Here is a 25,361-nt window from a genome sequence, read left to right as displayed (position 1 = left end):
TGTGTGTGTGTGTGTGTGTGTGTGTGTGTGTGTGTGTACCTGTGATCCGTAACAGAAGAGGTCTATGCCCAGCTCCAGCCCCGTGTGAGGTGTGTGTGTGTGTGTGTGTGTGTGTACCTGTGATCCGTAACAGAAGAGGTCTATGCCCAGCTCCAGCCCCATGTGTGTGTGTGTGTGTGTGTGTGTGTGTGTGTGTGTGTGTGTGTGTGTGTGTGTGTACCTGTGATCCGTAACAGAAGAGGTCTATGCCCAGCTCCAGCCCCATGTGTTGAGGTGTGTGTGTGTGTGTGTGTGTGTGTACCTGTGATCCGTAACAGAAGAGGTCTATGCCCAGCTCCAGCCCCATGCCGTAGTCACACTCGTCGTTAGCGAACTGGACGAAGGTGATCATCTCCTGCAGCGGGCCGAAAGCCTTCATCCTGTCTTCATCACACCTGGCCTCCGCTATGGCCTTACACAGCCTCTTCATACTCGTACCGTACACACACACACACACACACCAGATGTAGTAAACCGGGGGGAGAGGTTGGGGGGGGACATAGTGTGAATAACATCTATGTGTTTCTGAAACCTGTTCTGGGGTATTCTAGGTGGTTCTAGAGTATTCTTCAGTGTTCTGGAGTATTCTAGTGGTTCTAGAGTATTCTACAGTGTTCTGGAGGATTCTAGTGGTTCTAGAGTATTCTACAGTGGTCTGGAGTATTCTAGTGGTTCTAGAGTATTCTACAGTGGTCTGGAGTATTCTAGTGGTTCTAGAGTATTCTACAGTGTTCTGGAGTATTCTAGTGGTTCTAGAGTATTCTACAGTGGTCTGGAGTATTCTAGTGGTTCTAGAGTATTCTACAGTGGTATGGAGCATTCTAGTGGTTCTAGAGTATTCTACAGTGTTCTGGAGTATTCTAGTGGTTCTAGAGTATTCTACAGTGTTCTGGGGTATTCTAGTGGTTCTAGAGTATTCTACAGTGTTCTGGGGTATTCTAGTGGTTCTAGAGTATTCTACAGTGTTCTGGGGTATTCTAGTGGTTCTAGAGTATTCTACAGTGTTCTGGGGTATTCTAGTGGTTCTAGAGTATTCTACAGTGTTCTGGGGTATTCTAGTGGTTCTAGAGTATTCTACAGTGTTCTGGGGTATTCTAGTGGTTCTAGAGTATTCTACAGTGTTCTGGGGTATTCTAGTGGTTCTAGAGTATTCTACAGTGTTCTGGGGTATTCTAGTGGTTCTAGAGTATTCTACAGTGTTCTGGGGTATTCTAGTGGTTCTAGAGTATTCTACAGTGTTCTGGAGTATTCTAGTGGTTCTAGAGTATTCTACAGTGTTCTGGAGTATTCTAGTGGTTCTAGAGTATTCTACAGTGTTCTGGAGTATTCTAGTGGTTCTAGAGTATTCTACAGTGTTCTGGGGTATTCTAGTGGTTCTAGAGTATTCTACAGTGTTCTGGGGTATTCTAGTGGTTCTAGAGTATTCTACAGTGTTCTGGGGTATTCTAGTGGTTCTACAGTGGTATGGAGTATTCTAGTGGTTCTAGAGTATTCTACAGTGGTTCTGGAGTATTCTAGTGGTTCTAGAGTATTCTACAGTGTTCTGGAGTATTCTAGTGGTTCTAGAGTATTCTACAGTGGTCTGGAGTATTTTAGTGGTTCTAGAGTATTCTACAGTGGTATGGAGTGTTCTGGAGTGTTCAAGGGGTTCTACAGTGTTCTACTTGTAGTGTAGGCCTTTGCATTGGGTTTATATTATAAACAAATTATGTTCTGGCCCACTGAGATACCAAAGACATTGGCCCGAGACCAAACCTAGTTGCCACTGTTCTAGAGTGTTCTAGAGTGTTCTAGAGTGTTCTAGAGTGTTCTAGAGTGTTGCAGAGTCTTACCGTCTGTCTCCGGCAGCTCCCGGTAACCAACATCATTCTGATCAACAGGAACCACCAGGCCGGCTCCATGGAACGTCTTGGTGACAACCTGGACATGGACAGGGGGCGGTTAGACTGTCACCTTCTAGTACCGTCTCAGTACGGGGTGTTACCTTCTAGTACCGTCTCAGTACGGGGTGTTACCTTCTAGTACCGTCTCAGTACGGGGTGTTACCTTCTAGTACCGTCTCAGTACGGGGTGTTACCTTCTGTACTCTCAGTACCGGACCTTCTAGTACCGTCTCAGTACGGGGTGTCTCACCTTCTAGTACCGTCTCAGTACGGGGTGTTACCTTCTAGTACCGTCTCAGTACGGGGTGTTACCTTCTAGTACCGTCTCAGTACGGGGTGTTACCTTCTAGTAGTAGTACGGGGTGTTACCTTCTAGTACCGTCTCAGTACGGGGTGTTACCTTCTAGTACCGTCAGTACGGGGTGTTACCTTCTAGTACCGTCTCAGTACGGGGTGTTACCTTCTAGTACCGTCTCAGTACGGGGTGTTACCTTCTAGTACCGTCTCAGTACGGGGTGTTACCTTCTAGTACCGTCTCAGTACGGGGTGTTACGTACCGTCTCAGTACGGGGTGTTACCTTCTTGTCTCTCTGCTTCATGCCTTTGGTCTTCTGCTCCAGGGAAAAGCCCAGAGACTCCGCCCTCTCTCTTAACTCCTCCTCCAGGTTATCCAGAGCCTTGCCCCCTTCCTTACGCCCGCCCCTCTCCTTCCTCTTCCTCCCCAGAAACAGACTGAAGGAGAGAGAAGAGGAGGGAGAGTTTGGGCAGAGATGGGAGAGAGACGGGACAGTGAGGGAGGAGAGAGGGGGGAGGAGGGAGGAGGGGGGGTGAGGTGAGGGAGGAGGGGGACGGTGAGGGGGGAGCAGGGGGAGGGGTGAGGGAGGAGAGCGGGGGGACGGTGAGGGAGGAGAGAGGGGGGGACGGTGAGGGAGGAGAGCGGGGGGGGACGGTGAGGGAGGAGAGCGGGGGGGGACGGGGGGAGGAGGGAGGAGGGGGGGGGTGAGGGAGGAGAGGGGGGGACGGTGAGGGAGGAGGCAGGGGGACGGTGAGGGAGGAGGGGGGGGACGGTGAGGGAGGAGAGCGGGGGGGTGGTGAGGGAGGAGAGCGGGGGGGACGGTGAGGGAGGAGAGCGGGGGGACGGTGAGGGAGGAGAGCGGGGGGGACGGTGAGGGAGGAGAGCGGGGGGGGGTGAGGAGGAGAGCGGGGGGGGGGAGGGGGGAGAGCGGGGGGGGTGAGGGAGGAGAGCGAGGGGGACGGTGAGGGGGAGAGCGGGGGGGAGGAGGGAGGAGAGGGGGGGGACGGTGAGGGAGGAGAGCGGGGGGGCGGGAGGAGAGGGAGGTGAGGGGGGGGACGGTGAGGGAGGAGAGGGGGGGGGGGTGAGGGGAGGAGAGAGGGGGGGGACGGTGAGGGAGGAGAGCGGGGGGACGGTGAGGGAGGAGAGCGGGGGGACGGTGAGGGAGGAGAGCGGGGGGACGGTGAGGGGGGGGGGGGGGGACGGTGAGGGGAGGAGGGGGGGGAGGTGAGGGAGGAGAGAGGGGGGTGACGGTGAGGGAGGAGAGCGGGGGGGGACGGTGAGGGAAGAGAGCGAGGGAGGTGACGGTGAGGGAGGAGAGAGGGGATGGCGAGGGAAAAAGAGAATAAGTCTTGATGAAGCAGGCGGGGGGAGGGAGGAGGAGAGCAGTCATCTCTGTCACATCCCATGACCACACCATCTCTGCCACATCCCATGACCACACCATCTCTGCCACATCCCATGACCACACCATCTCTGACATCCCATGACCACACCATCTCTGCCACATCCCATGACCACACCATCTCTGCCACATCCCATGACCACACCATCTCTGCCACATCTCATGACCACACCATCTCTGGGACATCCCATGACCACACCATCTCTGTCCCATCCCATGACCACACCATCTCTGTCACATCCCATGACCACACCATCTCTGTCCCATCCCAGGGAGGAGATCCCATGACCACACCATCGCTGTCCCATCCCATGACCACACCATCTCTGACCACACCATCGGTGATGAGGAACATCCCATGACCACACCATCTCTGCCACATCCCATGACCACACCATCTCTGCCCCATCCCATGACCACACCATCTCTGCCCCATCCCATGACCACACCATCTCTGCCACATCCCATGACCACACCATCTCTGCCACATCCCATGACCACACCATCTCTGTCCAATCCCATGACCACACCATCTCTGCCACATCCCATGACCACACCATCTCTACCACATCCCATGACCACACCATCTCTGCCACATCCCATGACCACACCATCTCTGTCCACATCCCATGACCACCATCTCTGCCACATCCCATGACCACACCATCTCTGCCCCATCCCATGACCACACCATCTCTGCCCCATCCCATGACCACACCATCTCTGTCCACCCATCCCATGACCACACCATCTCTGCCACATCCCATGACCACACCATCTCTGCCCATCCCATGACCACACCATCTCTACCCATCCCATGACCACACCATCTCTGTCCACATCCCATGACCACACCATCTCTGCCACATCCCATGACCACACCATCTCTGCCACATCCCATGACCACACCATCTCTGCCACATCCCATGACCACACCATCTCTGCCACATCCCATGACCACACCATCTCTGCCACATCCCATGACCACACCATCTCTGTCACATCCCATGACCACACCATCTCTGTCACATCCCATGACCACACCATCTCTGTCACATCCCATGACCACACCATCTCTGTCACATCCCATGACCACACCATCTCTGTCACATCCCATGACCACACCATCTCTGTCACATCCCATGACCACACCATCTCTGTCCACATCCCATGACCACACCATCTCTGTCACATCCCATGACCACACCATCCCTGACCACACATCCCATGACCACACCATCTCTGTCCCATCCCATGACCACACCATCTCTGACCACACCATCTCTGCCACATCCCATGACCACACCATCTCTGCCACATCCCATGACCACACCATCTCTGCCCCATCCCATGACCACACCATCTCTGCCACATCCCATGACCACACCATCTCTGTCACATCCCATGACCACACCATCTCTGCCACATCCCATGACCACACCATCTCTGCCACATCCCATGACCACACCATCTCTGTCACATCCCATGACCACACATCTCTGTCATCCCATGACCACACATCCCATGACCACATCCCATGACCACACCATCTCTGTCACATCCCATGACCACACCATCTCTACCACATCCCATGACCACACCATCTCTGTCACATCCCATGACCACACCATCTCTGTCACATCCCATGACCACACCATCTCTGTCACATCCCATGACCACACCATCTCTGTCACATCCCATGACCACACCATCTCTGTCACATCCCATGACCACACCATCTCTGTCACATCCCATGACCACACCATCTCTGTCACATCCCATGACCACACCATCTCTGTCACATCCCATGACCACACCATCTCTGTCACATCCCATGACCACACCATCTCTGCCACATCCCATGACCACACCATCTCTGCCACATCCCATGACCACACCATCTCTGTCACATCCCATGACCACACCATCTCTGTCACATCCCATGACCACACCATCTCTGTCCCATCCCATGACCACACCAACCAGTGGATTCTCTTGTCGTTGTGTTAGTTTAGATGGTCCGTGTGTTAGTTAGTGGAGGACACTCACTGGACAGCAGCAAACATGTTGTCCCCCATCTGCGTGATGGTACAGCCCTTCTTGGCTTCATTCTCCCCTAGGAACACAGGCAGGGAGTCCGGACTATCTCTGAAAAACAGAGGTGGAGATTAATATGACCATGTTGTAAAGGGATGCTGTTCCTCTCTGTAAGGTGATGCTGCTCCTCCCTCTAAAGGGATGCTGGTCCTCTCTCTAAAGGGATGCTGTTCCTCTCTCTAAAGGGATGCTGTTCCTCTCTCTCTAAAGGGATGCTCTTCCTCTCTCTAAAGGGATGCTGTTCCTCTCTCTAAAGGGATGCTGTTCCTCTCTCTAAAGGGATGCTGTTCCAATCTCTCTAAAGGGATGCTGTTCCTCTCTCTAAAGGGATGCTGTTCCTCTCTCTAAAGGGATGCTGCTCCTCTCTCTCTAAAGGGATGCTGCTCCTCTCTCTAAAGGGATGCTGTTCCTCTCTCTAAAGGGATGCTGTTCCTCTCTCTAAAGGGATGCTGTTCTCTCTCTCTAAAGGGATGCTGCTCCTCTCTCTCTAAAGGGATGCTGTTCCTCTCTCTAAAGGGATGCTGTTCCTCTCTCTAAAGGGATGCTGGTCCTCTCTCTAAAGGGATGCTGGTCCTCTCTCTAAAGGGATGCTGGTCCTCTCTCTAAAGGGATGCTGGTCCTCTCTCTAAAGGGATGCTGTTCCTCTCTCTAAAGGGATGCTGTTCCTCTCTCTAAAGGGATGCTGGTCCTCTCTCTAAAGGGATCCTGTAGTAACGCCTTCCTGTAGTAACCTGTAGCTGTGCAGCTATTCCCTCCGCAAGGCTATCAAACAAGCTAAGCGTCAGTACAGAGACAAAGTAGAATCTCAATTCAACGGCTCAGACACAAGAGGCATGTGGCAGGGTCTACAGTCAATCACGGACTGCAGGAAGAAATCCAGCCCAGTCACGGACCAGGATGTCTGCTCCCAGGCAGACTAAATAACTTTTTGCCCACTTTGAGGACAATACAGTGCCACTGACACATTTAAACGGCCCGCAAATAAAACATGCGGTGTGTTTACTCTCCTTCACTGCAGCCGAGGTGAGTAAGACATTTAAACGTGTTAACCCTCCGTCATCATGAAGGCTGCAGGCCCAGACCCAAATAGGGATCCCCAGCCGCCCCCATCTGGAGAGCATGCTGTTCAGACCAGCTGGCCGGTGTGTTTACGGAAGGGATTCTGTCCCTAAGTCTGCTGTTCCCACATGCTTCAAGAGGGCCACCATTGTTCCTGTTCCCAAGAAAGCTAAGGTCTGAGCTGTACTGCCCCGTAGCACTTCAGGAAACAGCAGAGGGAACACCCCCCCCTATCCACATCGATGGACCAGTAGTGGAGAGGGTAGCAAGTTTTAAGTTCCTCGGCATACACATCACAGACAAACCGGGTTGGTCCACTCACACAGACAGCATCGTGAAGAAGGCGCAGCAGCGCCTCTTCAACCAGGAAACAGCAGAGGAGATGAACTCCACAGCAGAGGGAACCCCCCTATCCACATCGATGGACCAGTAGTGGAGAGGGTAGCAAGTTTTAAGTTCCTCGGCATACATCACAGACAAACCGAATCAGGAGGCTGAAGAAATTCGGCTTGTCACCAAAAGCACTCACAAACTTCTACAGATGCACAATGAGAGCATCCTGGCGGGCTGTATCACCGTCTGGTACGGCAACTGCTCCGCCCACAACCGTAAGGCTCTCCAGAGGGTAGTGAGGTCTGCACCTGTCCGGGAAGGCCATAAAGATCAAACCACCTGCCCTCCAGGACACAAAGCTACCGACCTATCTCAAGGCCCAGATGTTACAGGAAGGCCATAAAGATCATCAATGACAGGACTCTACTCTGCCACTTTAATCATGGGAATTGGGGAAATGATGTCAATATATCACTAGCCACTTTAAACAATGCTACCTTAGGTTACTACTTAGGAAACTCTTTACTGATAGTAACCTGTCAGCTGTAGTAACCCACTTCCTGCACCTTCCTATAGTAACCTGTAGCTGTAGTAACCATCCTTTCCTGTAATAACCTGTAGCTGTAGTAACCCTTTCCTGTAGCAACGCCTTCCTGTAGTAACCTGTAGCTGTAGTAACACCTTCCTATAGTAACCTGTAGCTGTAGTATCGCCTTCCTGTAGTAACCTGTAGCTCTAGCAACCCTTTCCTGTAGTAACCTGTAGCTGTAGTAACCCCTTCCTGTAGTAACCCCTTCCTGTAGTAACCCCTTCCTGTAGTACCTTGTAGCTGTAGTAACTTCTTCCTGTAGTAACGCCTTCCTGTAGTAACCTGTAGCTCTAGTAACCCTTTCCTGTAGCAACGCCATCCTGTAGTAACGCCTTCCTGTAGTACCCTGTAGCTGTAGTAACGCCTTCCTGTAATAACCTGTAGCTGTAGTAACGCCTTCCTGTAGTAACCTGTAGCTGTAGTAACGCCTTCCTGTAGTAACCTGTAGCTGTAGTAACCCTTCCTGTAGTAACCTGTAGCTGTAGTAACGCCTTCCTGTAGTAACCTGTAGCTGTAGTAACGCCTTCCTGTAGTAACCTGTAGCTGTAGTAACGCCTTCCTGTAGTAACGCCTTCCTGTAGTAACCTGTAGCTGTAGTAACCCTTCCTGTAGCTGTAGCAACGCCTTCCTGTAGTAACCTGTAGCTGTAGTAACACCTTCCTGTAGTAACCTGTAGCTGTAGTAACGCCTTCCTGTAGTAACACCTTCCTGTAGTAACCTGTTGCTGTAGTAACGCCTTCCTGTAGTAACCTGTAGCTGTAGTAACGCCTTCCTGTAGTAACCTGTAGCTGTAGTAATGCCTTCCTGTAGTAACCCGAATCTGTAGTAACGCCTTCCTGTAGTAACCTGTAGCAACGCCTTCTGTGGTAACGCCTTCCTGTAGTAACCTGTAGCTGTAGTAACCCCTTCCTGTAGTAACACCTTCCTGTAGTAACCTGCTGTAGTAACGCCTTCCTGTAGTAACCTGTAGCTGTAGTAACCCTTCCTGTAGTAACCTGTAGCTGTAGTAACCCTTCCTGTAGTAACCTGTGCTGTAGTAACTGTAGTAACCTGTAGCTGTAGTAACGCCTTCCTGTAGTAACCTGTAGCTGTAGTAACACCTTCCTATAGTAACCTGTAGCTGTAGTAACGCCTTCCTGTAGTAACCTGTAGCTGTAGTAACCCTTCCTGTAGTAACACCTTCCTGTAGTAACCTCTTCCTGTAGTAACACCTTCCTGTAGTAACCTGTAGTAACCTTCCTGTAGTAACCTGCTGTAGTAACGCCTTCCTGTAGTAACCTGTAGCTGTAGTAATGCCTTCCTGTAGTGTAGCTAGTAACCTGTAGTAACCCTTCCTGTAGTAACCCTTCCTGTCCTGTAGCTGTAGTAACCCTTCCTGTAGTAACCCCTTCCTGTAGTAACCCCTTCCTGTAGTAACCTGTAGCTGTAGTAACGCCTTCCTGTAGCTGTAGTAACCCTTTCCTGGAGCAACGCCTTCCTGTAGTAACCTGTAGCTGTAGTAACACCTTCCTATAGTAACCTGTAGCTGTAGTATCGCCTTCCTGTAGTAACCTGTAGCTGTAGTAATGCCTTCCTGTAGTAACCTGAAGCTGTAGTAACGCCTTCCTGTAGTAACCTGAAGCTGTAGTAACGCCTTCCTGTAGTAACCTGTAGCTGTAGTAACCCTTTCCTGTAGTAACCTGTAGCTGTAGTAACGCCTTCCTGTAGTAACCTGTAGCTGTAGTAACGCCTTCCTGTAGTAACCTGTAGCTGTAGTAACCCCTTCCTGTAGTAACGCCTTCCTGTAGTAACCCATGTAGCTGTAGTAACATTCCTGTAGTAACCTGTAGCTGTAGTAACACCCTTCCTGTAGTAACCTGTAGCTGTAGTAACCCCTTCCTGTAGTAACACCTTCCTATAGTAACCTGTAGCTGCAGTAACGCCTTCCTGCAGTAACGCCTTCCTGTAGTAACCTGTAGCTGTAGTAACGCCTTCCTGTAGTAATGCCTTCCTGGAGTAAACTGTAGCTGTAGTAACGCCTTCCTGTAGTAACCTGTAGCTGTAGTAATGCCCTCCTGTAGTAACCTGTAGCTGTAAACCCTTCCTGTAGTAACCCATTCCTGTAGTAACCTGTAGCTGTAGTAACGCATTCCTGTAGTAATCTGTAGCCTGTAGTAACCCTTCCTGTAGTAACCTGCTGTAGTAACCCCTGTGTAGTAACCTGTAGCTGTAGTAACGCCTTCCTGTAGTAACCTGTAGCTGTAGTAACACCTTCCTGTAGTAACCTGTAGCTGTAGTAATGCCTTCCTGTAGTAACTGTAGTAACCCTTCCTGTAGTAACCTGTAGTAACCTGTAGTAACGCCTTCCTGTAGTAACCTGTAGCTGTAGTGTAGTAACCCTACCTGTAGTAACCCTTCCTGTAGTAACCCTTCCTGTAGTAACCCTGTAGTAACAATGCCTTGTAGTAACCTGTAGTAACACCTTCCTGTAGTAACCTGTAGCTAAACCTTCCTATGTAACCTTTCCTGTAGTAACCTCTTCCTGTAGTAGCTGTAGTAACCTGTAGCTGTAGTAACCCTTCCTGTAGTAACCTGTAGCTGTAGTACCCCTTCCTGTAGTAACCTGCCCTTCCTGTAGTAACCTGTGCTGTAGTAACGCCTTCCTGTAGTAACCTGTAGCTGTAGTAACACCTTCCTATAGTAACCTGTAGCTGTAGTAACCTGTAGTAACCAATGCCTTCCTGTAGTAATCTGTAGCTGTAGTAACTTCCTGTAGTAACCTGTAGCTGTAGTAATGCCTTCCTAGAGGCATACCTGTAGTAACCCCTGTAGCCTGTAGTAACCCATGTGTAGCCATTACCTGTAGTAACCTGTAGCTGTAGTAATGCCTAGTAAGACCTGTAGTAACCCATGTGTAGGACAGTCATTACCTGTAGTAACCTGTAGCTGTAGTAACCCCTACCTGTAGTAACCCTAGCTGTAGTAACCTTACCTGTAGCTGTAGTAACCCCTACCTGTAGTAATCTGTAGCTGTAGTAACCCATCCTGTAGTAACCTGTAGCTGTAGGTGTAGTAACCTGTAATGGTCATTACCTGTAGTAAGTAGTAACCCTGTAGTAACACCATTACCTGTAGTAACCCCTTCCTGTAGTAACCTGTAGCTGTAGTAACCCTAAGTAATCTGCAGCAATGCCTAGCAACGCCTTCCTGTAGTAACCTGTAGGGTGTTCCTGTAGTAACACCTTCCTGTAGTAACCTGTAGCTGTAGTAACATTCCTGTAGTAATCTGTAGTGTAATAACAACCTGCTGTAGTAACACCTTCCTGTAGCATGTTTCCTGTAGTAACACCTTCCTGTAGTAACACCTTCCTATAGTAACCTGTAGCTGTAGTAAATCTGCACCTTCCTGTAGTAATCTGCCTTCCTGTAGTAAGGTAGCAACCCCTTCCTGTAGTAACCTTAGGCTGTAGTAACCTGTAGCTGTAGTAATGCCTTCCTATGGCAACCTGTAGCTGTATGCCTTCCTGTAGTAAGCCCTACCTGTAGTAACCCCTACCTGTATAACCTTCTGTAGTAATCCCTACCCCCTAGTAGTAACCCCTACCTGTAGTAACATGTTGCTGTAGTAACCCCTACCTATAGTAACCTAACCCATGTGGATTAGTAACCTGTAAAATAGTAACCTGTAGTAACCTGTAGTAACCCCAGGGTTGTAGTAACCCCTACCTGGTTTAACCTGTAGTAACCCCCTACCTGTAGTAACCCCTGTGTAGGAGGGCTGTAACCCCTACCTGTAGTAGTAACCCCTACCTAGTAACCTCTGTAGTGTAGTAACCCCTGTTTCAGGAGGGTTTACCTGTAGTAACCCCTACCTGTAGTAACCCATGTGTAATGCTACCTGTAGTAACCTTCCTGTAGTAACCTGAGCTGTTTCTATCCTGTTGGCAACCTGTGTGTAGTGAATGGTAACCCCTACCTGTAGTAACATGGAGCTGTAGCCCTGTTTCTATGTGTAACAGGCTGTTGTAACCCCTACCTAATAGTAACCTGTAGTAACCCAGGCTGTAGGATGGTCATTACCTGTAGTAACCCCTATGTGTAACCCCTAAGGGTTATAGCTGTGTTTCCTGTAGTAACCCATGTGTTTCAGGTAGTAACTGTGTAGGAATGCCCATGTGTAATACCTGTAGTAACCCATGTGTAGGAGGGTCATTACCTGTAGTAACCCAGGTGTAGGACCATTACCTGTAGGGGTTAACCAGGGCCTGTCAGTAGTAACCCCTACCTGTAGGTAGTAACCCCTACCTGTAGTAACCCAGGTGTAGGACTGGTCATTACCTGTAGTAACCCCTACCTGTAACCCCTACCTGTAGTAACCGGGTGTAGGAGGGTCATTACCTGTAGTAACCCAGGTGTTATCAGGTTGTCTCCATGGGTAACCTACCCCAGGGGTCTGGCTGGGGGTCGTGGGTCCAGTGTAGGTGGTAGTTGGGCCCCGGGGTGGCTGAGCTAGGTGGGCCTCCGCCAGAATGTCAAACGGGCCAACCAACCTCAAACCCAGGATTTCCTTCAGGGCTAGAGAGGGGAATTATATGTGGTCAATATGATTCTAAAATAGCGTGTTTCAGGCTGTTTAATGCTAATAAGATAGCGTGTTTCAGGCTGTTGAATGCTAATAAGATAGCGTGTTTCAGGCTGTTGAACGCTAATAAGATAGCGTGTTTCTATGTGTTTCAGGCTGTTGAATGCTAATAAGATAGCGTGTTTCTATGTGTTTCAGGCTGTTGAATGCTAATATGATAGCGTGTTTCAGGCTGTTGAATGCTAATAAGATAGCATGTTTCTATGTGTTTCAGGCTGTTAAATGCTAATAAGATAGCGTGTTTCTATGTGTTTCAGGCTGTTGACTGCTAATATGATACAGAGTGTACAGACAGGACTGACTAGAGTCTTGCTGGTTGTTTTACCTACCCCGGGGTTATCGGGGCTGGTGAGTGGGTAACCTACCCCAGGGGTTGTTGGACTCACCTACCCCGTGGCTGGGTGAGTGGGTAACCTACCCCGGGGTTGTCAGGGCTGGTGGGTGGGTAACCTACCCCTGGGGTTATCGGGCTGGGTGAGTGGGTAACCTACCCCAGGGCTGGGGGGGGTTACCCCAGGGCTGGGTGAGTGGGTAACCTACCCCGGGGGTTATCAGGGCTGGGTGAGTGGGTAACCTACCCCGGGGTTATCAGGGCTGGGTGAGTGGGTAACCTACCCCGGGGTTATCAGGGCTGTGGTGAGTGGGTAACCTACCCCAGGGGTTATCAGGGCTGGGTGAGTGGGTAACCTACCCCGGGGTTATCAGGGCTGGGTGAGTGGGTAACCTACCCCGGGGTTATCGGGGCTGGGTGAGTGGGTAACCTACCCCGGGGTTATCAGGGCTGGGTGAGTGGGTAACCTACCCGGGGTTATCGGGGCTGGGTGAGTGGGTAACCTACCCTGGGGGTTGTCAGGGCTGGGTGAGTGGGTAACCTACCCCGGGGTTATCAGGGCTGGGTGAGTGGGTAACCTACCCCGGGGCAGGGCTGGGTGAGTGGGTAACCTACCCCGGGGTTGTCAGGGCTGGGTGAGTGGGTAACCTACCCCGGGGTTATCGGGGCTGGGTGAGTGGGTAACCTACCCCGGGGTTGTCAGGGCTGGGTGAGTGGGTAACCTACCCCGGGGTTATCGGGCTGGTTGTGGGTGAGTGGGTAACCTACCCTGGGGGTTGTCAGGGCTGGGTGAGTGGGTAACCTACCCCGGGGTTATCGGGCTGGGTGGGGGTTGAGTGGGTAACCTACCCCGGGGTTATCGGGGCTGGGTGAGTGGGTAACCTACCCCGGGGTTGTCGGGGCTGGGTGAGTGGGTAACCTACCCCGGGGTTGTCAGGGCTGGGTGAGTGGGTAACCTACCCCAGGGGTTGTCAGGGCTGGGTGAGTGGGTAACCTACCCTAGGGGTTATCAGGGCTGGGTGAGTGGGTAACCTACCCCGGGGGCTGGGTGAGTGGGTAACCTACCCCGGGGGTTATCAGGGCTGGGTGAGTGGGTAACCTACCCCAGGTGTTATCAGGGCTGGGTGAGTGGGTAACCTACCCCGGGGGTTATCGGGACTGGGTGAGTGGGTAACCTACCCCGGGGGTTATCGGGGCTGAGCAGGGAGCAGAAGTCCCAGAAGAGGTAGAAGTCTTCAGGCATCGTCAGTTTATAGAGTCTCTCCACCTCCTCCCTCAGTCTGGTCGGTACCTCAGCGGTAGTCGGTCTCGCTGTCGGCTCCTCCGGACGGCATTTCTTCTGCCCGTCGGCAGAATCTGACTCCTAAAGAAGAACTGTTGGTGAAATTCAATTCACTAGCTAGTGTAAACAGCTGACGACATTACAACTGATTGAGTCAAGTTTTACGATGTGGTTTGATAACTGGGTGTATTCATTAGAAACCAAACTGAATAAACAGACTGAGAAAGGGGAGGGACTCCCGGGACCACGTTTAGTAGCAGATATAAAATGCCTTGAATAAAGAAGATGTGATTACTTATTCTAACATGTCAGAGGCATGTTTGTTCTACATTGCCTATTTCTATCTGAATGTTCCAAAACGTTGAGTCCTGCTGAACGCGCCACTGAATTACAAAGAAAAAGAAACGCTGGTTTTCCCGTTGCAAATCGTTTTGATAACGGTGTGCGCTAATGAACGTTACCCTGAGCAGCTCCCTCTTTAAAAAGCTCATGGTATACTGTCAATGGACGGTAATTTGGTTGTAAGCTTGTTAGCTAGTTATACTAATATAATGATCTGGCTACACTATCTTGGGAAAACAGTAATATAACCGAAGCTAACTGCAACAAAAAAAAAATGTAAAAATGAAACTATTTAGAGACACGTTTAGTTTGTTAGCTAGTTAAGACAGTCATGTAGATGCCATAGTGGCCCATCCGTGTTTTGTAACGCAAGACAAAAATTCCCCCTTGCTACATAACTCGCTGGCTAAAACCATCCTATCATTGCTCCGATAAAAAAATCTTTATGGGTCTGACAATACCTGAGGAGTAGATTTAGTTTTTCGTTTCCCTGTCATATTTCTACCTCCTCTCCGTTCGACAGCAAACAAGCACACAACGGTGTGTGCTAACGACAACACATTAGGACTTCTGCCATTGGGAAGTAATGTACAGCGCCATCTAGGGGAGCGGAGTGCGCATTGCGTCCCAGAGGTACATAACAGAGACAAGAGTGGTGAGAAAAATACCCAAATGTCATACTTAAAAGTAAAGATACCGTAATAATAGAAAATGACTCAAGGCTACTACTTGAGTAAGTCTAAAAGTATTTCGTTTTAAATATACTTAAGTATCAAAAGTTAAAAAATATGAATCATGTCAAATGTCTTATATTAAGCAAACCAGATTGCACAATTTCTTAATGTCTTGTTTTTTTTTAATGCACGGGTTTCAGTCTGTTTCAGTCGATCCTAGCTACCATTCCTAATGTCGTCCTGTTTCAGTCGATCCTAGCTACCATTCCTAATGTCGTCCTGTTTCAGTCGATCCTAGCTACCATTCCTAATGTCGTCCTGTTTCAGTCGATCCTAGCTACCATTCTACCATTCCTAATGTCGTCCTGTTTCAGTCGATCCTAGCTACCATTCCTAATGTCGTCCTGTTTCAGTCGATCCTAGCTACCATTCCTAATGTCGTCCTGTTTCAGTCGATCCTAGCTACCATTCCTAATGTCGTCCTGTTTCAGTCGATCCTAGCTACCATTCCTAATGTCGTCCTGTTTCAGTCGATCCTAGCTACCATTCCTAATGTCGTCCTGTTTCAGTCGATCCTAGCTACCATTCCTAATGTCGTCCTGTTTCAGTCGATCCTAGCTACCATTCCTAATGTCGTCCTGTTTCAGTCGATGCTAGCCTCCATTCCTGATGTCGTCCTGTTTCAGTCGATCCTAGCTACCATTCCTAATGTCTCCTGTTTCCAGTCTGATCTAGCTACCATTCCTAATGTCCTCCATTCCCAGGGTAGCACAGGGTTTTCCATTCCTAATGTCCTCCATCCCCAGGGTAGCACAGGGTTTTCCATTCCTAATGTCCTCCATCCCCAGGGTAGCACAGGGTTTTCCATTCCTAATGTCCTCCATCCCCAGGGTAGCACAGGGTTTTCCATACCTAATGTCCTCCATCCCCAGGGTAGCACAGGGTTTTCCATTCCTAATGTCCTCCATCCCCAGGGTAGCACAGGGTTTTCCATTCCTAATGTCCTCCATCCCCAGGGTAGCACAGGGTTTTCCATTCCTAATGTCCTCCATCCCCAGGGTAGCACAGGGTTTTCCATTCCTAATGTCCTCCATCCCCAGGGTAGCACAGGGTTTTCCATTCCAGTCGGGGTAGCACGGGTTTTCCATTTCTTCCCTCCATAAGACAACAGCTGGTTTGCCATTCCTACGGCTTGATTCAGGGAGGGTTTTCCATTGAGGACTTTGCCCAGAGAGGGTTTTCCATTAAGAATCCTCCATCCCTAACTCAATCTTCGAGCCTCCTATAACCACTTAAATAACAAAAGCCTCCAAAGTTGGCAAGGCCAAAACTCACCCCTCCTATAACCAATGAAGCCTCCTATAACCAATGAAGCCTCCTATAACCAATGAAGCCTCATTCACCAATGAAGAAGCCATTCCAGAATATAAAGAAACATTTAGAACAGAGGACGAAGGCGCAGGTACCTCCTGACCTGATCTAATGTCCTCCATCCCCAGGGTAGCACAGGGTTTTTGCTCCAGCGACCGAGAGGTACCTCCTGACCTGATCTCGAAGCGGGAGCCGGGCGATAAAGCTGTTTGAAGTCTGTCTCCGATCCGGGGCTTCCCATCACCAAGGAGGCCCGTATTACAGTAATCCGGGGCTTCCCATCACCAAGGAGGCCCGTATTTATCCAGGCTTCCCATCACCAAGGAGGCCCGTATTGCCGATCCGGGCTTCCCATCACCAAGGAGGCCCGTATTGCCGATCCAGGCTTCCCATCACCAAGGAGGCCCGTATTGCCAATCCGGGCTTCCCATCACCAAGGTGGCCCGTATTACCAATCCGGGCTTCCCATCACCAAGGAGGGCCCTTTTTGCCAAAGGCTGTTGCTTTACGGTTTCCCACGGCGGGTACGTTCCCTCACGTTGGCTGGTTTGCAGGTTCAAGAATAGGAACATCCACTAAGACAAAGAAGCATCCTTCTAACTCAATCTTCTAGGTAAGAAATAACACTTAAATAACAAAATACTGCAAAGTTGGCAAGGAGCTAGAAACTCACCCTGTTGTAACCTGGGTTGAAATGTAAAGTTAATATATGAACACACTGATACAAACACAAGAGCCACAGTAATATAAAGAAATGTTTATTACAGTAATATAAAGAAATGTTTATTACAGTAATATAAAGAATAATTTATTACAGTAATATAAAGAAACATTTATTACAGTAATATAAAGAATAATTTATTACAGTAATATAAAGAAACGTTTATTACAGTAATATAAAGAAATGTTTATTACAGTAATATAAAGAAATGTTTATTACAGTAATATAAAGAAACGTTTATTACAGTAATATAAAGAAATGTTTATTACAGTAATATAAAGAAACGTTTATTACAGTAATATAAAGAAACGTTTATTACAGTAATATAAAGAAGTGTTTATTACAGTAATATAAAGAAATGTTTATTACAGTAATATAAAGAAACGTTTATTACAGTAATATAAAGAAACGTTTATTACAGTAATATAAAGAAACGTTTATTACAGTTATATATATAGAAACGTTTATTACAGTAATATATATAGAAACACTTATTAGAGTCATATACCACACACACACTGTTGATTCAAGCAGTATAGAGTCGTATTATGCTAATACAAGCAGCATATAGTCTAATTATATTGATTCAAGCAGTATATAGTCTTATTCTGTTGATTCAAGCAGTATAGAGTCTTATTCTATTGATTCAAGCAGTATAGTCTTATTCTGTTCATTCAAGCAGTGTATTCTATTGATTCAAGCAGTATAGAGTCTTATTCTATTGATTCAAGCAGCATATAGTCTTATTCTGTTCATTCAAGCAGTGTATTCTATTGATTCAAGCAGTATAGAGTCTTATTCTATTGATTCAAGCAGTATATAGTCTTATTCTGTTGATATATAGTCTTTATTCTATTGATTCAAGCAGTATAGAGTCTTATTCTATTGATTCAAGCAGTATATAGTCTTATTCTGTTGATTCAAGCAGTATATAGTCTTATTCTATTCATTCAAGCAGTATAGAGTCTTATTCTGTTGATTCAAGCAGTATATAGTCTTATTCTGTTGATTCAAGCAGTATAGAGTCTTATTCTATTGATTCAAGCCATATAGTCTTATTCTGTTCATTCAAGCAGTGTATTCTATTGATTCAAGCAGTATAGAGTCTTATTCTATTGATTCAAGCAGTATATAGTCTTATTCTATTGATTCAAGCAGTATATAGTCTTATTCTATTGATTCAAGCAGTATAGAGTCTTATTCTATTGATTCAAGCAGTATAGAGTCTTATTCTGTTGATTCAAGCAGTATATAGTCTTATTCTATTCATTCAAGCAGTATAGAGTCTTATTCTGTTCATTCAAGCAGTGTATTCTATTGATTCAAGCAGTATAGAGTCTTATTCTATTGATTCAAGCAGTATATAGTCTTATTCTGTTGATTCAAGCAGTATATAGTCTTATTCTATTCATTCAAGCAGTATAGAGTCTTATTCTGTTGATTCAAGCAGTATATAGTCTTATTCTGTTGATTCAAGCAGTATAGAGTCTTATTCTGTTGATTCAAGCCATATAGTCTTATTCTGTTCATTCAAGCAGTATATGGTCTTATTCTGTTGATTCAAGCAGTATATAGTCTTATTCTATTCATTCAAGCAGTATAGAGTCTTATTCTATTGATTCAAGCAGTGTATAGTCTTATTCTATTGATTCAAGCAGTATATAGTCTTATTCTGTTGATTCAAGCAGTATATAGTCTTATTCTATTCATTCAAGCAGTATAGAGTCTTATTCTGTTCATTCAAGCAGTGTATTCTATTGATTCAGGCAGTATATAGTCTTATTCTGTTGATTCAAGCAGTATAGAGTCTTATTCTGTTCATTCAGCAGTGTATTCTATTGATTCAAGCAGTGTATAGTCTTATTCTGTTGATTCAAGCAGTATAGAGTCTTATTCTGTTGATTCAAGCAGTATAGAGTCTTATTCTATTGATTCAAGCAGTATATAGTCTTATTCTGTTGATTCAAGCAGTATAGAGTCTTATTCTGTTGATTCAAGCAGTATATTCAGTCTTATTCTATTCATTCAAGCAGTAAAGAGTCTTATTCTATTGATTCAAGCAGTGTATAGTCTTATTCTATTGATTCAAGCAGTATATAGTCTTATTCTGTTGATTCAAGCAGTATATCTCAGTCTTATTCTATTCATTCAAGCAGTATAGAGTCTTATTGGGTGTTCATTCAAGCAGTGTATTCTATTGATTCAAGCAGTGTATAGTCTTATTCTGTTCATTCAAGCAGCATAGAGTCTTGTTCTGTTCTTCAAGCAGTATAGAGCAGTACTTATTCTAGGAGCATTCAAGCAGTGTATTCTATTGATTCAGGCAGTATATGGTCTTATTCTGTTGATTCAAGCAGTATAGAGTCTTATTCTGTTCATTCAAGCAGTGTATTCTATTGATTCAAGCAGTGTATAGTCTTATTCTGTTGATTCAAGCAGTATAGAGTCTTATTCTAACTCCATTCAAGCAGTATATAGTCTTATTCTGTTGATTCAAGCAGTATATAGTCTTATTCTGTTGATTCAAGCAGTATAGAGTCTTATTCTGTTGATTCAAGCAGTATATAGTCTAATTCTGTTCATTCAAGCAGTATAGAGTCTTATTCTGTTCATTCAACCCTGTTCCTAGAGTCTTATTCTGTTGTTCAGCAGTATAGAGTCTAATTCTGTTCATTCAGCAGTATAGAGTCTAATTCTGTTCATTCAAGCAGTAGTATATCTAATTCTGTTGATTCAGCAGGTGTAGAGTTCTAATTCTGTTCATCAAGCAGTATAGAGTCTAATTCTGTTCATTCAAGCAGTGTGTTCTATCTCAGAACAAGGGGCACTTATTTGTTTTAAGGCCTCAGTGAAATCCTGGTGTAGTCCTGGTCCTGTGGGTTCCGTGTAGAGGTCCCTGGTGACAGGTGTCAGAGCAGGTAGAAATACAACACACAGAGCAGTACTCTACATCTCTCTGGGATCTCTGGTAGAAATACAACACACAGAGCAGTACTCTAGATCTCTCTAGGTATCTCTGCAGTGTAGAAATAGCAGGTGTAGAAATCTCTGGTGTAGACACCCAGAGCAGTACTCTACATCTCTCTAGGAGCAGGTAGAAATACAACACTGGTGTAGCAGTACTCTACATCTCTCTAGGAGCAGGTAGAAATACAACACCCAGAGCAGTACTCTACATCTCTGGTAGGATCTCTGGTAGAAATACAACACACAGAGCAGTACTCTACATCTCTCTAGGAGTATCTCTGGTAGGTGTAGAGTATCTCTGGTGTAGAGTCTGTGTAGAGTATCTCTGGTGTAGAGTATCTCTGGTGTTAGGTGTAGAGTATCTCTGGTGTATCCAACCCTGTTCCTGGAGAGAAACCCTCCTGGTGAGAGTTCTGGTGAATCTCTGGTGTAACCTCTGTTCCTGGTGAGAGTATCTCCTGTAGGTTTTAACTATCTCTGGTGTAACCCTGTTCCTGGAGAGTATCTCTGGTGTAGGTTTTAATCTCTGGTGTAACCTCTGGTGTTCCTGGTGAGAAATCCTGGTGTAGAGTATCTCTGGTGTAGAGTATCTCTGGTGTAGAGTCTGGTGTATCCTGGTGTTATCCTGGTGAGAGTACCCTCCTGTAGGTTTTATCTCTGAGTATCCTGGTGAGAGTATCTCCTAATCTCTGTGTAGAGTATCTCTGGTGTAGAGTATCTGGTGTAGAGTATCTCTGGTGTAGAGTATTCTGGTGTACCCTGTTCCTGGAGAGAGACCCTCTCTGGTAGGTTTCTAACTCTCAACCCTGTTCCTGGAGAGAGTATCTCTGGTGTAGGTATTCTGGTGTAACTATCTCTGGTGTAGAGTATCTCTGGTGTTATCTCTGGTGAGATTTTCTGGTGTAACAGGGTTGTAGAGTATCTTAAGAAGAGTATCTGGTGTAGGAATAGGTGTAGAGTATCTCTGGTGTAGAGTATCTCTGGTGTAGAGTATCTCTGGTGTAGATCTCTGTATCTCTGGTGTAGATCTCTGTATCTCTGGTGTATCTCTGGTATCTCTGGTGTAGAGTATCTCTGGTGTAGAGTATCTCTGGTGTAGAGTATCTCTGGTGTAGAGTATCTCTGGTGTAGAGTATCTCTGGGTGTAGTATCTCTGGTGTAGAGTATCTCTGGTGTAGAGTATCTCTGGTGTAGAGTATCTCTGGTGTAGAGTATCTCTGGTGTAGAGTATCTCTGGTGTATATCTCTGGTGTAGAGTATCTCTGGTGTAGAGTATCTCTGGTGTATCTCTGGTGTGGTATCTCTGGTGTATATCTGGTGTAGAGTATCTCTGGTGTAGAGTATCTCTGGTGTAGAGTATCTCTGGTGTGGTGTAGAGTATCTCTGGTGATCTCTGGTGTGAGTATCTCTGGTGTGAGTATCTCTGGTGTAGAGTATATCTGGTGTAGAGTATCTCTGGTGTAGAGTATCTCTGGTGTATATCTGGTGTAGAGTATCTCTGGTGTAGGTGTAGTATCTCTGGTGTAGAGTATCTCTGGTGTAGAGTATCTCTGGTGTAGAGTATCTCTGGTGGTGTAGAGTATCTCTGGTGTAGAGTATCTCTGGTGTAGAGTATCTCTGGTGTGTAGAGTATCTCTGGTGTATCTCTGGTGTAGTATCTCTGGTGTAGAGTATCTCTGGTGTAGAGTATCTCTGGTGTCTGGAGTATCTCTGGTAGAGTATCTCTGGTGTAGAGTATCTCTGGTGTAGAGTATCTCTGGTGTAGAGTATCTCTGGTGTAGAGTATCTCTGGTGGTGTAGAGTATCTCTGGTGTGGAGTATCTCTGGGGTGGTGTATCTCTGGTGTATCTCTGGTGTAGAGTATCTCTGGTGTATATCTGGTGTAGAGTATCTCTGGTGTAGAGTATCTCTGGTGTAGAGTATCTCTGGTGTATCTCTGGTGTAGAGTATCTCTGGTGTAGAGTATCTCTGGTGTAGAGTATCTCTGGTGTAGAGTATCTCTGGTGTAGAGTATCTCTGGTGTAGAGTATCTCTGGTGTAGAGTATCTCTGGTGTATATCTGGTGTAGAGTATCTCTGGTGTAGAGTATCTCTGGTGTAGAGTATCTCTGGTGTAGAGTATCTCTGGTGTAGAGTATCTCTGGTGTAGAGTATCTCTGGTGTAGAGTATCTCTGGTGTAGAGTATCTCTGGTGTAGTATCTCTGGTGTAGTATCTCTGGTGTAGAGTATCTCTGGTGTAGAGTATCTCTGGTGTAGAGTATCTCTGGTGTAGAGTATCTCTGGTGTGAGTATCTCTGGTGTAGTATCTCTGGTAGAGTATCTCTGGTGTAGAGTATCTCTGGTGTAGAGTATCTCTGGTGTAGAGTATCTCTGGTGTATCTCTGGTGTAGAGTATCTCTGGTGTAGAGTATCTCTGGTGTAGAGTATCTCTGGTGTAGAGTATCTCTGGTGTAGTATCTCTGGTGTAGAGTATCTCTGGTGTAGATCTCTGGTGTATCTCTCTGGTGTCTGGTGTAGAGTATCTCTGGTGTGTATCTCTGGTGTATATCTCTGGTGTAGAGTATCTCTGGTGTATCTCTGGTGTAGAGTATCTCTGGTGTAGAGTATCTCTGGTGTAGAGTATCTCTGGTGTAGAGTATCTCTGGTGTAGAGTATCTCTGGTGTAGAGTATCTCTGGTGTAGAGTATCTCTGGTGTAGAGTATCTCTGGTGTAGAGTATCTCTGGTGTAGAGTATCTCTGGTGTAGAGTATCTCTGGTGTAGAGTATCTCTGGTGTAGAGTATCTCTGGTGTATCTCTGGTGTAGAGTATCTCTGGTGTAGAGTATCTCTGGTGTAGAGTATCTCTGGTGTATCTCTGGTGTAGAGTATCTCTGGTGTAGAGTATCTCCGGTGTAGAGTATCTCTGGTGTAGAGTATCTCTGGTGTAGAGTATCTCTGGTGTAGAGTATATCTGGTGTAGAGTATCGCTGGTGTAGAGTATCTTACATCTGGTCTGTAGATATATCTCTGGTGTAGAGTATCTCTGGTGTAATAGTATCTCTGGTGTATCTGAGTATCATCTGTATTGACCAATCTGTAGAGTATCTCTGGTGTAGAGTATCTTATACTGGTTGTAGTAATATATTACTCTGGTGTAGAGTATCTCATGAATTGTGGATGTGTATGGATATAAATCCATGGAGTCCCAAACAGCACCGTTTGGGAAGCAGTCCATATTGTCCTATAAAGTCTTAGAATGACCGGATCCTCTGTTGTCTAGAGGTGAAGGTCTCTCTACCTACATTCGTCTTCTTGCTTTGACCAACACATGATTCTAGAGCTGTAGGTCTCTCTACCTACATTCGTCTTCTTGCTTTGACCAACACATGATTCTAGAGCTGTAGGTCTCTCTTCCTACATTCGTCTTCTTGCTTTGACCAACACCTGTTCCAGGTTAAACCAGGTATAGTGGAGAGTGACAGAGTTCCAGGGTAACCAGGTATAGTGGAGAGTTCCAGGTATAGTAGAGAGTTCCAGGTTAAACCAGGTATAGTGGAGAGTTCCAGGTTAAACCAGGTATAGTGGAGAGTGACAGAGTTCCAGGGTAAACCAGGTATAGTAGAGAGTTCCAGGTTAAACCAGGTATAGTAGAGAGTTCCAGGTTAAACCAGGTATAGTGGAGAGTTCCAGGTTAAACCAGGTATAGTGGAGAGTGACAGAGTTCCAGGTTAAACCAGGTATAGTAGAGAGTGACAGAGTTCCAGGTTAAACCAGGTATAGTGGAGAGTTCCAGGTTAAACCAGGTATAGTGGAGAGTTCCAGGGTAAACCAGGTATAGTAGAGTGACAGAGTTCCAGGTTAAACCAGGTATAGTGGAGAGTTCCAGGTTAAACCAGGTATAGTGGAGAATTCCAGGTTAAACCAGGTATAGTGGAGAGTTCCAGGGTAAACCAGGTATAGTGGAGAGTGACAGAGTTCCAGGGTAAACCAGGTATAGTAGAGAGTGACAGAGTTCCAGGGTAAACCAGGTATAGTAGAGAGTTCCAGGGCAAACCAGGTATAGTAGAGAGTTCCAGGTTAAACCAGGTATAGTGGAGAGTTCCAGGGTAAACCAGGTATAGTAGAGAGTTCCAGGTTAAACCAGGTATAGTGGAGAGTTCCAGGGTAAACCAGGTATAGTGGAGAGTTCCAGGTTAAACCAGGTATAGTGGAGAGTTCCAGGGTAAACCAGGTATAGTGGAGAGTTCCAGGTTAAACCAGGTATAGTGGAGAGTTCCAGGGTAAACCAGGTATAGTGGAGAGTTCCAGGGTAAACCAGGTATAGTAGAGAGTTAGTAGAGAGTGACCAGGTTAAACCAGGTATAGTAGAGTTCCAGTTCCCAGGTATAGTGAAAGTTCAGGTAAACCAGGTATAGTGACAGAGTTCCAGGTTAAACCAGGTATAGTGGAGAGTGACAGAGTTCCAGGTTAAACCAGGTATAGTGGAGTGACAGAGTTCCAGGTTAAACCAGGTATAGTAGAGAGTGACAGAGTTCCAGGTTAAACCAGGTATAGTAGAGTGACAGAGTTCCAGGGTAAACCAGGTAGAGTGGAGAGTTCCAGGTATAGTAGAGAGTTCCAGGTTTAACCAGGTGTAGTAGAGAGTGACAGAGTTCCAGGGTAAACCAGGTATAGTAGAGAGTGACAGAGTTACAGAGTTCCAGGTATAGTAGAGAGTTCCAGGGTAAACCAGGTATAGTAGAGAGTGACAGAGTTCCAGGGTAAACCAGGTATAGTGGAGAGTTACAGAGTTCCAGGGTAAACCAGGTATAGTGGAGAGTTCCAGGTATAGTAGTTCCAGGTTAAACCAGGTATAGTAGAGAGTGACAGAGTTCCAGGGTAAACCAGGTATAGTAGAGTGACAGAGTTCCAGGGTAAACCAGGTATAGTAGAGAGTGACAGAGTTCCAGGTAAACCAGGTAAACCAGGTAGTAGTGAGTTCAGTTCCAGGTATAGTAGAGAGTTCCAGGGTAAACCAGGTTTGACAGAGTTCCAGGGTAAACCAGGTATAGTAGAGAGTGACAGAGTTCCAGGGTAAACCAGGTATAGTAGAGAGTGACAGAGTTACAGAGTTCCAGGTATAGTAGAGAGTTCCAGGGTAAACCAGGTATAGTAGAGAGTGACAGAGTTCCAGGGTAAACCAGGTATAGTGGAGAGTTACAGAGTTCCAGGTATAGTAGAGAGTTCCAGGGTAAACCAGGTATAGTAGAGAGTGACAGAGTTCCAGGGTAAACCAGGTATAGTAGAGTGACAGAGTTCCAGGTTAAACCAGGTATAGTGGAGAGTTCCAGGTATAGTAGAGAATTCCGGGTTTAACCAGTGGAGATACATTATTA

The 25,361-nt window shown here is 46.6% G+C and overlaps 1 protein-coding gene across 1 annotated transcript in view; it reads right to left on the bottom strand.

Moving 5' to 3' along the window:
* The window catches only part of LOC121845160 (histone PARylation factor 1-like), a 29,022-nt gene extending 14,157 nt beyond the window's left edge, over nt 1-14,865 (bottom strand). Inside the window, 10 exon segments of the mRNA XM_042315933.1 lie at nt 302-474; nt 1,872-1,959; nt 2,501-2,654; nt 5,669-5,767; nt 11,549-11,570; nt 11,653-11,682; nt 12,121-12,187; nt 12,190-12,251; nt 13,829-14,012; nt 14,735-14,865. Of these exon segments, the coding sequence (XP_042171867.1) occupies nt 302-474; nt 1,872-1,959; nt 2,501-2,654; nt 5,669-5,767; nt 11,549-11,570; nt 11,653-11,682; nt 12,121-12,187; nt 12,190-12,251; nt 13,829-14,012; nt 14,735-14,770 (915 nt within the window). The 5' untranslated portion in view covers nt 14,771-14,865.
* Between the last annotated feature and the right edge of the window lie 10,496 nt (nt 14,866-25,361).

This window comes from Oncorhynchus tshawytscha, unplaced genomic scaffold (genome assembly GCF_018296145.1).
Source record: "Oncorhynchus tshawytscha isolate Ot180627B unplaced genomic scaffold, Otsh_v2.0 Un_scaffold_14120_pilon_pilon, whole genome shotgun sequence".
In the NCBI taxonomy this organism is placed as follows: domain Eukaryota; kingdom Metazoa; phylum Chordata; class Actinopteri; order Salmoniformes; family Salmonidae; genus Oncorhynchus; species Oncorhynchus tshawytscha.
This window is presented reverse-complemented; position numbering and strand designations above follow the sequence as displayed.